This window comes from Delphinapterus leucas, chromosome 1 (assembly GCF_059928025.1).
Source record: "Delphinapterus leucas isolate spDelLeu-1000000601 "Yukka" chromosome 1, BTC_Dleu_Yukka2, whole genome shotgun sequence".
NCBI lineage: Eukaryota > Metazoa > Chordata > Mammalia > Artiodactyla > Monodontidae > Delphinapterus > Delphinapterus leucas.
The window spans coordinates 132,842,400-132,856,932 of record NC_143129.1 but is presented as its reverse complement, the minus strand read 5'-3'; the positions used below and the strand labels follow the sequence as shown (position 1 = coordinate 132,856,932).

Sequence of the window (14,533 nt, the reverse complement as noted above, 5' to 3'; positions counted from 1 at the left end):
AAATGGTCCTCAAAGGCAAGAATACCACCTAATTCATCCTTCTTTCTTATCACCTGAGCTTAGCACTGTGAGACACACAATAGCACTTAATAACTATTCGAGAATGTTAGAGAGAGAGTATGTCAAGGAGAGAATGTTAAGAAAAAGAGCATGAGATTGTAAGCCTGCCAGCCAGTAGGTTCATCTGTACCCCAATAAATATTTTATAAGAAGCATATTAATTAATAATAAGAAGAAGGATGAACAAACATTTATGTAAAACCCAAAACACTGATGGGGTTGATCACAAAGCAATGAGTTTAGCCTCCATAATTAGTTTATCATCCCAACTTGAAAGCATTTAGATAAATTCAGTCATTCTTAAAAAACATTGTTCTTTCAAAATAAACCTTTCTTGACCTTTGCTTGGCATTTTCATTGGAAAAAACAAAAAGATTACTCAAATTCCACTCCTCTGCTTAAAAAAAGAAGAAAAGAAGAATAAAAGAGTAAAATCTAAATCTCATCCCAATATAGGTGGCAAAGTCATTTTTTCCACTATGCGTAAACACCTGTAATTATATCGAAGCATTTAAAATTGAAAGTGTGTTAGTGAACTTCAAAATACGCATGAATTTTGCTACAACCTGGCAGATAACTTCTAGTTAAACGATCATCACTCTGGAATGAAGAAATATCTCCTTCAGTCAATGTTTTCAAGTAGCTACAAGCTACTAGTCAAAGTTTCAAATTAATGAAAATTCCATTTTTGCCGAGTCCGTAGAATACCTAATCACATTAATTCTTCCAACTTTCTCATGTACAGATTGGCCTCAAGATTTGGAATCATCTGCGCTGCCATGGGGTACCTGGTTATTTTACATTACATTCTTACCCCAAAACTAAAGAGTGAAGGGTGCTTCTGCCAGAGTCAGCTAGAGGAGACAGAAAAGACCATGGCCTGAAAAGACCATGGCCTCTGCAGTCAGGCTTGGGTTTAAATCCTGACTCTATCACCTGCTGACAGTCTGATGTTGGGCAAGTTATTCAGTCTCTCTGAACCTCTATTTCCACCTTGGTAAAACAGGGTTAATTCAAACTTCCTACAGCTGTTATGGGGACTATATTACATCGTATATAAAAAGTGACTAGCACATAATAGGGACTCAATAAATGTTAGTTTCTCTTCCCACTTTTTTCACAGCCACAAAAAACTCATTCAACATCTTTATTTTTAGAGCAACACCTCTACAGTAGTTTCCTGCTTTGGAGTCATTTCTAGGCCTGCTGATAGCCAGGTCGCAGTTCATTAAAACATTTACATATGTTCTTTGCCAGTTTTAAAAGAAAGAGTTCTTGATGGAAAAAACAAAACAGCTTTATAAGCAGTCTTCTCCTACCTCTGATTCAAGAACAATTTTTAACAGTCTAACTACTTCTAAAAACCTCTTCTTTATTTTGGTCCCCACTGATTTGGGGAACTTGTCGCTGTCATTATAATAAACAATCAATACATTTATTCTGAAGAAACTACTAGCCAGGGGAATCATTAGGAGGAATCTTGGTACCGAAATCTTTGGCAGAATTCTAGATTTCCATTAAGTTTGCAAAATTCTGTGAATTCTAACAAAATGTTACCAATTTTTATCCTATGAATATGTGTTTCAGAGAAAAATTCTTGTCTGGATTTAGTTTGCTACTTTATTCTGGACTTATTTAGCTAAACATTTGCAGAAAATGAGTAAACTATTATATTCGTTGCTATTTATATGGTTAAGTCACCACACGGCTAAATATCTCCTGAGGGGAAAAAACAGCTTGGGATTTAAGCCAGGATGACAATTGTACACCAAAACTGAGAGCTTCTAGAGATAACAGGCATTTTGTTAGGTTTGAAGAATTCTACTACTTCTGGATTTTTTGTTTCTCAAGGATAGTTTGCTACTATTCCTATTTTGTAGTTTAGTAGAAATGTAAAAATTCCCTTCCTCTATCCTCCTGGCACGTAAGAGAAGGACACTAGTTGGCATGCACTGTGTTTATGTCGACAGCCAGAGCTATTTTAAGCTATTTTAGTACTATCCAAAAAGGTTAGCATGACATTAGCAAGCTAAAAGGTAAATTCTCAGTCTTTGGTCACTTACTAAGAACATTACTTTTTAACAACCCAACTGTCTACCTCTTGGTCATACAAATAAAAATAAAATTCAAAAACATAAACCATGAAGCCATAATTAGAAAGTCCTACCTTTTGCGCATCTCCCGTAAAATATGCAATGGCTAGGGTGGGCAGAATCATGAACAGTGCATTGTAATAGAGCAGACCATATTTTCCCAGCTCCTAGGAGAATAAAAAATTAGGTGTTTCATTTGGTTCTGGTAGACAGAGAAAGACAACCCTGTACAGAGTGCCACCCCCCATTACAAACATGCACCCCTCCCCCACAACATACACAGCAAATTAGTCAAGTCAGAAGTCTTGCAAACATTAATGACCTAAGCTTTCCAAAAAAAAAAAAAAATGCAAACTTACAAGATTTCAAGTTTATTTGAAATAAATTCCTTGAGTGCTTAAGATCAGAGAAATAAAAATGACATCAACTCGCTGCCTCAAAACAGCAAGGAGAAAAGAGGTTATTTTGAACACAAACATACACGTCCTTGGAGCCCTTCCCTTTCCAGAACAGAATAAAAGTCACCAAGTTAGTCTTGGGCTTTTCAGAACTATAATAGAGTGCAATTTAACAGACACAAAGACTCACACCTAGACCAACACAGACAGACATAACTTCCCAGTGAAGTATTTCTGAAAATGTATACGGGAAGTACAATGAAGATTAAGAAGAAAGAAAAGAAAAAGAAAAAGGAAAAGAAAAAGAAAAAAAAAGAAAAGAAAAGAAAAAAGAAAGAAAGAAGATTAAGATTACCCTACAGGGACTTCCCTGGTGGTCCAGTGGTTAAAAATCCACCTTCCAATGCAAGGGATGTGGGTTCGATCCCCGGTTGGGGAACTGGGATCCCACATGCCGTGGGGCAGCTAAGCCCTCACACTGCAACTACTGAGCCTGTGCGTCACAACTAGAGATCTCACGTGCTGCAACTACAGAGCCCACATGCTCTGGAGCCTGCACACCACAACTAGAGCGCCCATGTGTCACGACTACTGAGACTGTGCGCTCTGAAGACCACACGCCACAACTAAAGAGAAGCCCACGCACCACAACAAAGAGCCCGAGCACCACAACAAAAGATCCCACGTGCCACAACTAAGACCCGACACAGCCAAAAATAAATAAATAAAATAAACATTAAATTAAAAAAGATTACCCTACAATTCCCAAAATATGGTATGACTAGTTGTGCCCTCAGCTACTGGGGAGCAACACACATCTTCAAACACAGGGAGTCTATGAGAACTGTGGGTCCACCTTTGATTCACAGAATTCTGGGACATTCAGCAGGAAGCAGTCACCTAAAAAAGTAGGCCTGAGTTTGGAGGGTAAAGGGGGGGTAAAGGAATAGTGAGGATAGGGGCATAATATCTGCCTAACTTCTGTGACTGAAAGATCACCAAGTGATATGAAAAGTCAAACTACCTTCTCAAAAGCAGGGTTTTTTTTCAGTGATATATTTTTTTTAATTTTTATTTTATATTGGAGTAGAGTTGATTAACAATGTTGTGTTAGTTTCAGGTGTACAGCAAAGTGATTCAGTTATACATATACATGTATCTATTCTTTGTTATGCATCTATTTAGGTTATTACAGAATACTGAGCAGAGTTCCCTGTGCTATATCAAAAGCAGCTTTGAAAAACTGGAAACAAATACCTAACAACAGAAAACTAGTTGATTAGACTATGATACAACCATACAATGCAATATTATGCAGCCACTAAAAATGTTTAATACTGATTGATGAGGAAAGTGTTCATGAAACAGTACTAAGTGAAAAATACAGGTTAGAAAACATTATACTTCATCACTCTTTTAAGTTTTTCTCATAGTTAAGTGTGTACATGCACACATACACACAAACACACATTCTTACAAAAGGGTATCTACCAAAACAGTGCTTCTCACTCAATGGTGGAATTAAGAAAGATTTATATTTTCTTCCTCTTGTTTATCTATGTTTTCTACTAATTCTATTATAAATACATGTTATTTGTGTGATTTCTTTTGAGTTAAAAATGTTTTAAATTCAGTAGCTGCATTCAGGTCTGAAATGCAGCACTAAGTCTTTATGTCATGTGATTCATGCTCAAAGGACCACGATTATAAGCAGTTCTGAAATGATAGGTAATAGAGCTCCTGATTAAAAGCATCTCATTGTGGCCCTACTGCCTGCTGGATAAACCAAATAACTGATTGCTTATGGCCACCACAGCATCAATGAAAAGGTGTGCCTGATTTCTAAGGCAGCAAGAAAAAAGCCACAGTAGGACAAAACAACCTTTAACATCAGGTGCCCCAACAGCAAGAGACATGAGTGTTATCCGGGAAGTAGAGGAGGCCTACACACACACACACACACACACACCATCCAGACAGCCGACAAATGCCAAACTGTTGTTTTTCTTTTCACTTGTTAACTGTTTTAAATATCTTTTCCCCTGTTTTCTTAAACAGAGTACATTGACTACAATTTAATTTAGGGCATCATCATTAACGTGCATTACTGTATTGTGTTTTTATATGGTGTTGTCCATCTTTGAGTAGTTCCATCTGACTTTCATAGTTTTCCTGTTTCTCTTGTTATTAGCTGAGCTTTTATATTGCTGATAAGCCTCTGCCTCCAGGTAGGATTGTTGCTCCTAATCCATGAACTGTGAAAAGCAGATCAATATGCTTAAAAGTTCTAATACAAGTAAGCCATAAGTCATTTCTGAGTGAGGAACTAAAAGGCTCCCCTGGGAATAAAATACTCAGAAACCCCCTTTGCTTTGTTTCGTAGGTTCTAGGATGTACTCTAGATTGTGCTATCCAATACAGTAACCACTGGCCAAACGCAGCTATTTCAATTGAATTATAATTACATTAAACTACCAGTTCAGCTCCTCAGTTGTGCCGTCACTTATCAAGTGTTCAACAGCTACGTGTGGCTAGTGGCTACCATTAATGGTCCGCAGAGATAACAGATTTCCATCATTATAGAACTGTACTCGACAGTACTGTTTTAGACAGATGAGGCTACTGGAGAAATGAAATGTTATTATTACTACGTATTTCCAAAGCAGCAAAAAACGAGAGTAAAACTAAATAGAGCTCTAACTGTTCACTTTTCTCTAGCCATTGCACAAAGATTAAATTTTTTAATAGTAGCTTCCATTAAAATGCAATCATCATACAGAGTCATCAAGGCAAATAAACGGAGAACAAGACGTAAAGGGTATATTCAAAGAAAATTTGCTGAAACTAGATCTATACTGCCCCTAGTTCTTCCAGGCTATTCAAAATAAACATTCTAGATTATTCAAAATAATGAGAACTACTGGGATGGCCATATATTCTACAGTCCTTTCTGAAGAAGGCAAAGCCACCAGCCAAGATGATACAAACTCTATACTAATACTACTATCAAGCAGGTAGGGCATCTGTATTTATGATCTGAACCCCAAAAAAGGACCTGAAGTAGTTTCAGAAATACTGTACATATAATAGGGCCAACTAAAAGCTAAGCGGATATGGTCATCTGACTGATGAGAACGCAGGGGTAGGAAAATAAGATAAAGCTATGGTCAAGTTATAAGACTTAAGTACTAGATAAAAATACACCAGCTCCTCAGGAAAAACTACGACGGTATCTATGACAACGATCTCATGTGGGTCTTCACATAGGATCCATTATGATAGAAAGGACAACTCCTTCAATAACAACCCTAGGATATATAAAGCTGAGTTCCATGTAGCTTCTCCTTACAATAATGCAATCTTATACCATAATGTAGTAAAATATGGCTTGAGTGCTCAGCTTTCTGATGGTCTGGCTTGATCTCAAAATAAAATTTTGTGTGTTTATATTCAACATATACATTAGACAAATAAAAATATCTTTAAAGCCTTCATGTGCATGCTGCAGTTGAAGGAAAAGAGCGGGGTATATGAAGTTCATGTGTATGAGATCTAGGCCAGGAAACTCGGTGCTGCCCCTGAAAGAGAGAGATTCTAATACTGCCTAAGTTTCCCATTACAGTTGGCCCTCCATATCCATATCTGCATCTGAGGATTCAACCAACAGTGGATGGAAAATATTCGGAAAAAAAAGTAAAAATTCCAGAAAGTTCCAAAAAGCAAATCTTGAATTTGCCACACAAGCAACTGTTTACACAGCATTTACATTGTATTACAACTATTTACATAGCATTTATATTGTATTAGGTATTATAAGTAATCTAGAAATGACTTCAAGTATATGGGAGGACGTGCATAGGTTACATGTAAATACTGCTCCATTTATATAAGGGACTTGAGCATCCGAGGACTTTGTTAATCTCGGGGGTTCCTAGAACCAATCTCCCATGGATATTGAGGGACTACTATATATTTGTAGGACAAATATGCAAAGTCCATCCTTGTTCTTGTTCCAACTCACTTCTGAAATCTGCTCAAGAGCTTCCAGATACTTCTTTCTTGTCCAGGTCCCTCGCCAAGTCCTCCAGAACACAGCCATGAACGTTTATGACACTTTTCTCTAATGAACACTCCTTACTTACATCACTATCCCTCTCAAAGTCAATATTCACCCAGTCCCTTCCAGAAAAGCAAACAGTAAAATCTAACTGCTAATTAGAAAATAAAGTTTCTTACGTGAGCACCAAGGTACAGGCATTTTGCATCCTTCATAAGTATTTTTCCTTATTCCCCACTTTATCTCCTGATCAATTGACATGACCATTCCCAACAACAGTAAACATCTCTTAAAGAAGCGTGAGACTGCTACCTACTTTTGAATCTAATTTTTGTTTTACGTAGGCACCATTTGCTGCTGTCAGGACATCATTTATCAGAATAAAAACATATCCTTCCAGATCGAATGCCAAGTCAGAGCTGCAAAACATAAGTAACACTTTAATAACAACTAACATTTAAAGAACATGCATTAAATTTTAAGTAAGTCTGAACTACAATATTTCTAAGAACATATGCTTATCTAGTGAGTATTAGGCATTTTATCAGCTACTAGTATTTCTTGGTTCCTGGTTAGAGTTTGCAATTTCATAATCAGTAAGGGGGTCTTCAGAAATGAGAAGCACTAACACTTAAACAAAATCTTTAAAAAAATTAGCAATAATCAACCACGTCAGTTAATAGCACACTGCTCTGAATTCAAAGTCAGACAACAAGAAAGAACCAACCAAATTCACCATTACAATATATCCGAAGCAAGCAGAAGGCATCAGAGCTCAATTTCACAGATAAGGAAAACAAAAGGAGAATGAAGTTGTTAACACGTCATATTTCAAAGGTTCACACAAAAGGTAGGGCTGTCTTGCACAGGTGGTTGGGCCATTGGGTGGAATTTCTGAAGTGTGGATGGTGGTTAGTTCTGAGATCAGGCTACATCAGTGTCTAAGCACATAGTGGGAACTCAAATACTTAAAATAATTGCCTAATGAGCCTACCAGGTATAACTAGTGGGATTAGGGAAACTGAAGTTTCCTGATATTTAGCAGAGCACCAGGCACAAGACCTTAGTAAACTGAACAGAATAAATGAAAATCTAAGTACGCCTTCAGCATACTTTAGCACCCTAGCTAAAACAGGGGCCCTGCATTCTGTGATTCTGCAAAGGTGTTATCTATTTGTAGCTAAACTACTACATGGGACAGACTTCTGAGGAGCTCTATGCCACTGCAATTTCGGGCAGAACTACCTAATGACCCAACCCTCTTCCGAGGAGCCTGACAACCTCTAACTCCAGACTCTCTTCCTCCAAATTTTTTTCACAAGTAAAAGGTTCTACCAGATAGCAATCTGCCTCAGAAACTTTTTGCAGGCCAGAGTTAGCCCTGAGAAACTCCTGTTGTTTTGCTCTGTTTTAGATAGCACCAGCTTCAATGAAATGCTTCAAAGATTAGTAGGGCATCTTTAAAAAGAAAGGTAGGAGGCTCGTATAGAATTTTTCTCCAAGGAGGAAGGTTACCTAGAGGGAAAAGCAGTCAGCTATATAACGAAATTCTAGTAACTAACTACTCTATTTTTTTTTTTTGAATGAAATTTCACTTCGAGAGTTAGGGTGGAATAGAACTGACTTATAGTACTTTCCCCCCACCTATACTACAGGGATATGATGAAGGTAAATGAGCCAATTCAAGAAGCACACTGGAACTCCCAGATGGAAAATACAATGTCAGGCAGAATTTGCGGCATTAGCAAACCCACACATGCAGAGTAAAATGTTGTAGAAGGCTTCCACTCATCATTTCAATTTTCTGAGTCTTTGGGTATACATCTTCCCCATTCACTTTAAAATTAAAACTTAAGAACAATGGAAAAAAGCTTTAATAGAATATCTAAGTTACGGCATTTGTGATACCTCAATGTGAAACCCAATAAAGCAATTCTATTATTTATTTCCCATAAGGCAAATAATTTATTATCATTTGCCTTCTCTGAGACACTATTTTCTTTAGCAGCATGCAAAGGAAAAGAACGTCACATGGTTTATAAAAGCACACAGGCTCTGGAGTCAGGCACAGATTCAAATTCCAGCTCTGCCATTTACTAGCTGTGTGACCTTGAGCAAGCTACTGAACCTAGATTTTAGTTTTCTCAACATAAATAGGAAAATTATACCCATACCTTTCAGAGTGGTTGTGAAAAATACATAAATAATATGTGTAAAAATACCAAACGTACTGTATGGCACATGGTATATGCTCAATAAATAGAAGATAGCATAATAAACTCTAATTCAACCTTCTGAATGAATGAATGAACTTTTAGAATGAATTTAACTTTTAAGAATCCCAAGAATCTGATTTTGCTAGCCTTAATCTTCATACAGCCAAAAAGATTTAACTTTTAAAAGTCTTTTACTTTTCAGAAACATGATTCTTATTTAGCCTATAAAAAAATTCTCTTTATTGGTAATTGATCATTTATTATCAATAATTATTGATAAATTCTAATGTACTCTCATAGGTTTTATATAGGCTCCCCATCTTACCTGGCAGCTACAAAGGCTCCAATAATCATTGCAAATACAGTCATCTTAATACCCCAAGAAAAAGTCTTCCTACAAAATAAAATAATTAAAAAATACATACATGTGGCTTTAGTTATTTACAAAGACTCGTTCTGCAACATAGGCAAAAAATATATGTTTTCTTTAAAAAAGTTGTAAACAAATGATTCCAAGGAACTGGATATTTAAAAGAACCCCTCTGATGAAGCAAAAACTTACTTTCTTATATAAGTAAGTATACTTATTTTTTCTTATTTTTACCATTTGTTATTATTATTATTGAGCTTGAATTTTTGCTAATCAGATTTCTTTAAGTTGAAAATGGCCACACACATTTGTAGTAAAAGTAGCCAAGACATGAACACTATTTAAAGCCTATACTGATCTTCTGACCCAGCTTCACCCAGTGGCATCAGTAGGTATAGGAATTCTTGAAAGTATACCTCATGTTCAGCCAGGCTTCCATAAGGAAGCCATAAACTATCAACTCCTACAGCAAAGGGAGAAAGTTGCTTAAACTTCTCAAAAGATTAAGTAGAAACAACACAAATAATTGTAATATCTTACATATGCTGGGCACCTTTTCAGGGTGATTAAAGTTGGTTAAAGACTAGATATATTAGAAATTTAACTCACTTGAGTAAAAGTCCTTCAGCAAACATTGTAAACAGGATGGAGAACCTTCTCAGAACTGTAAACATTGGCAAGCTGCAGGAAAAAAAGCAAAGATATTTAGGTAAAATAAAATTTGATTCTCCAAAATTAGTATTTTAAAATAATGCTAATCTCTTCCTTCCATTATGGAAATTCCATGCTGATTAATCTGTGACTAAATTAAATCCTTATTTCTCTCTAGAAAGTATTTGAAAGCCTGAAAGGGTTGCTTTTATAAAACTACCAGAAGTGAAAAACACCAAACTAATTATAAAATGGTAGAAAACATACATCTATTAACAAAAACTGATAACAGACACTTTTAATTTTACCCTGCTTATTATGTTAAACACCCTGAATGGTAATCATGTTAGTCTTTAAGACCTCGTCTTTCTTTTCTAGACTGACCCCTTTCCTACCCCTAACTTTCAAATAACATCAGTGATAATCTTACCCCATAAAACATTCCTTGATTGTCCTTTTGTGGAAGTAATCCTGTCTTCCTCTAAATTCCTAGAGCATTCTGCTTGCACTAATCAAACACACAGCCTCTTGCAACATAATTATTTCTGAATCTATCTCATCTCACCCCAAAGTGCCTTATACTTAACTGGCAATCAAAGATAGGGTGTGAAGGGGGCTTCCCTGGTGGCGCAGTGGTTGAGAGTCCGCCTGCCGATGCAGGGGACGCGGGTTCGTGCCCCGGTCTGGGAAGATCCCACATGCCGCGGAGCGGCTGGGCCCGTGAGCCATGGCCGCTGGGCCTGCGCGTACGCAGCCTGTGCTCCGCAACGGGAGAGCCCACAGCAGTGAGAGGCCCGCGTACCGCAAAAAAAAAAAAAAAAAAAAGATAGGGTGTGAAAAAATGGATAGATGGATAGATGACAAAGGATGAAAAAGAGCAAACTCTATATACAAGCAGCACTTTGCAGCAGGTCTGCATTTCTTTCCAAGTGGGTAATGAGATGTAAAAGGATGCCCCACCCATGATAAATCTGACTTCCATGGAACCTTAACCAGAAATACCATCGTGGTCATTCTGTCAAGTTTCTTGGGTCTGAGGAAATGAAAAAAGCTTGGTCTCTACCCTCAGAGATCTCTCCATTCTGTTTTACAATCACCCATTAAGCCAGAGGTTTAGCTCACGTGACAGTGGTGAAGCCATGGGTTTCTGTTAAATGGTTTCCCTATGTGTATACTTTTAACATCACATATACCTAATACATACACTCTTTAAGTGGAAAAGCCAGGAATTGGGAAGTTAGAGGATAATAAGCGTTGTCATGGAGTAGAGAGCTACTGCTTCTTTCTAAAAGTGAAAATGCTGCCTCTAAAATCATATGGCCATGTGTAAAATGTTAATCATATTTGTATCAGGGTTCCATCTGATGCTATTTTAACTACCCCATGTTAAAAGAAAAACTACAAAAGTTCTCATATCCACAATCTAATTTTACTTGTGGAATTTGCCTAAAATATACTATTTATGAATTGTACTAATGAATTGAAATCTCAGAAGCCTAACATATATCCTTCACTATTATAGGTCTGGAAAAATAATGAAAATCTCCCATCACAGTATTTTATAACATTTTAAGACTTCTATCAACAAAGTGAAGGGAAAAAAAAACCCCAAACAAACAAAAAACTTCTTTCTCTTCAAACTTAACAGATTAAGTTTCTGGTCCTTTCATTTTTCCAGGATCAGTAACAATGTGTTAAACATTTGACATTTTCAAGTACAATTTTAAGAACACATTATATTAACCTCACTAGTAAAATAAAGTTATCCATACTTCAGTTTCTTTGTGCTGAACAGTCCCGTGATTTGGTTCCCAAAATATAGTAGAGGTAGTGGAAACGTCTAGAAAATTTAAAAAGGGATAACAAAACTCAATAATAAAGACAGCTAAAGCAAGGTCCTTTTCAAACAGAAACAGTTTTGTTTATATGATCAAATTCTTTCTACTTAAAACACAAGATTAGTTCTCACACACAATTTTGGCCCCCATGAAGCACCCAAACAACATTACTCCTGGATAAATAGCTCTCTGCAGAAAGAATGGAAGGGAAAAAAGAAACACAAATATGAATATGATCAAAGCACAAGGGACAACAACATCTTTCTTTACAATATGATAATGTAGAGCCCATTGTTCCGATGTCAGCAGAAAAATGAAAGGCATTTCATCCTCAGGTGGAGTCAAGCAGAGGCAGATCGAAGAATAAGAAAATAAACCCAAAGAATAATGAATGCAGGATACACAGATTAGATGGACGTAGAAAATGCAAAATGACTGTAATCCCAGCAAGTGTTCAATAATTAAAACAGAACACAAGATCTAGGGGCATTTTTTCTTAACTTTAAAGAGACTGTGGGACTTTTTAAAAACACATATTACTATATTTATTCTTTGCCTGCATTATACCTACTCTGGATTGGGCGATTTCAAGGCTGCAATTTTTAAATATGTAAGGCACTGATGAAAAATATATATAGTGACTTCTTTTCAGAACATAAAGTATGACTTTTTTTTTTTCTTTTTTACCTTTCGAGGTACATTTCTGTCAAAGTCAGGAAACTTGACTACTCTGAGTGCCTTTCCAACCCAGAGTACTGCCACTGTGGCCACCATCTGTAAACAGAGAACACAGATTCACTGTTCTACATATAAAGACACATTCAGAAGTTCTAACGACACAAACCACGTAATGCTGAAGATTCCAACTAACCTGGCCAAGTCCAACACATAGTGAGGAGGGAAATCTACAAAAATGGTAGAGAAAACAAAAAAAACACAGGGTCAGAAAAACCTGAGCTCGGTGAATTCAATTTGCACATCGGCAACCTTACAATGCATTTTGATACAAAACACACCAACGTCTACCCCTCATCCAAATGACAATCAGAGAAAAATCCCTGCCAGTTGTCAGGCAACACCGCTGATTTTGTAGCCTCGGGCTGCCACTTGTCTCTTCTTGTCCGATTCTACAATTTCAGTCGGCTGCCTGTAACGGACTTGTCTTGGAAGTGAAGACATACATCTCTTGAACAGTTTCACACATTTAAAAAAAAAAAAAATGTTTCTGCCTTTGTGGTCCCAGTGGCAGCATCACAATCATCTTAAATGGGCTTGAGGATGCGTAGGTCCCCAGAGGCTGTCAGCGAAGTCAGAGAACCCTGAAGCCCCGGAACCTAGCCCAGGCTGCGGGGAAGGCCGGGCATCCCTCTCCGGGCTCCCAGCCTGGCGTGCACAGGAGTCAAAAAAGTCACGAAGCAACTCCGCTCCGTCTCTCCGAAGGGCAGCGTTTCCAGGCTGCTGCACGGCGGGCAGGGCAGGCGCTTTCCGAACGCGGCCCCGAACGCTCACCCGGCAGTCCCGAGCTCGGCGCCGGGAGCGGGAACCCCACTCCGGGCCGGCGCGCAAGCCGGCTCCGCCGCCCCGGCCGCGTATCAGCCGCCCGCCCGCCCTCCCTCCCTCCCTCCCCGGCTCCCGCCCAACTTTGTTCAGCTCCAACTTTGCAGGCAAAGTCCAGGGAGCCGGCGCCCAGCCGCCGCCGCCCGCTCCTCTCCGCGGCCTGGGTCGCCGCCGCCTCGGCCCTACCTGTAGTTGGTGAGCACGCTCTTGTTGACCACTACGATGAGGAAGGAGCTCACGCCGTAAAAGCCAGCGGCCAGCAGTTTCAGGAACACGGTCAGCGTTTCGGCCGACGCCATCCCCAGCTCCTCCTCATGTCTGTGTGTGGAGGATTTCGCGGGGTCTTCTCCTTTAACCCGGGCCTGCTGACGTCTATGAACTTCCGCCATGGCGGCGGCGGCGGCGGCGGCCTGCGAGGGGAGCGGCGGGCGGCGGGACCGAGCAGAGCTGGGGTCTGAGGCGGCAGCTCGCGGGGACTCGCGGGACCGGGGCCGGTGTACTGGGCCGGCTGCCGCCGCCGCCTCGGCTCCCCGCGCGGCTGCCGCCCACCCCCGCCCAGGGGCAGGGACGCTGTGGTTCACACGCCCCGGGACTTTGATCGGGCATTGTGCAACGCGGGGTCAGAGGGTAGGGGCCGCGCCTGGCTCGGCCTGGGCAGGGCTTGGAGAGGGCCCGGAGAAGGGGCAGTGGCGACCCTGAGTCCCGGACAGAGAGGGAGAAGAAGCTTAGGGGGAACCACTCGGGGACACCAGGATGCCTAGCAGCACAGCACAATCGCGGAAGGAAGCGACCGGCTAACGCCTGCGCGCAAGCCCGCGCTGGGTGTCTCGGGGGCCGCGTACCTGGGATGCGGAGGCTGGCGGCCGGGGGGGCTGAGAGCCGTATTTTCCAGATAACTGCCGCAACCAAAATACAGACCCTCCTCCAATCGGTAACAGGTGGCTGACGGAGTAGTTAACAATGTGCGTGCGTCTAGCCTCACTCGAACGCTATTTTGGTCTCTCTTGCAGAGGGCCTAAGCCCTTAAAAAGTATCAGATGTGGATCAAGAGTAAACATTCAACTGTTCAATATTTCAGTCTGCGTTGCCTCAGATTTCTTACGGTTTCTGAACCCAGAAAACACCATACAATACTGTCTTTGAGATTGTACTGCCATATCCAAAAAGTAGCAAGATAATAAAGTGGCTTGGGGGTTGGTGAAACAGTAAGGTGTTAGGAGCTGAGTTCCAATTCCGGGTTTCCTAGAAATGCCCCCTCACTAGCTGTGTGCCCTTGGGTCAGTTTGTTGAACT

The 14,533-nt window shown here is 39.8% G+C and overlaps 1 protein-coding gene across 3 annotated transcripts in view; it reads right to left on the bottom strand.

Moving 5' to 3' along the window:
* SLC35D1 (solute carrier family 35 member D1) overlaps positions 1–13,749 on the bottom strand; it is a 54,852-nt gene extending 41,103 nt beyond the window's left edge. The window contains exons 1-8 of one of the 3 annotated variants that reach the window (XM_022581147.2): positions 13,427–13,740; positions 12,555–12,588; positions 12,371–12,457; positions 11,618–11,685; positions 9,804–9,875; positions 9,150–9,218; positions 6,925–7,027; positions 2,228–2,320 (exon numbers count right to left, since the gene is read on the bottom strand). In XM_022581147.2, the coding sequence (XP_022436855.1) occupies positions 2,228–2,320; positions 6,925–7,027; positions 9,150–9,218; positions 9,804–9,875; positions 11,618–11,685; positions 12,371–12,457; positions 12,555–12,588; positions 13,427–13,629 (729 nt within the window). In that variant the 5' untranslated portion in view covers positions 13,630–13,740. Of the gene's footprint in view, positions 1–2,227; positions 2,321–6,924; positions 7,028–9,149; positions 9,219–9,803; positions 9,876–11,617; positions 11,686–12,370; positions 12,458–12,554; positions 12,589–13,426 lie in introns of all 3 variants that reach the window. The other 2 variants (XM_089921315.1, XM_089921307.1) reach the window with 2 other exon arrangements.
* Positions 13,750–14,533: the final 784 nt, after the last annotated feature.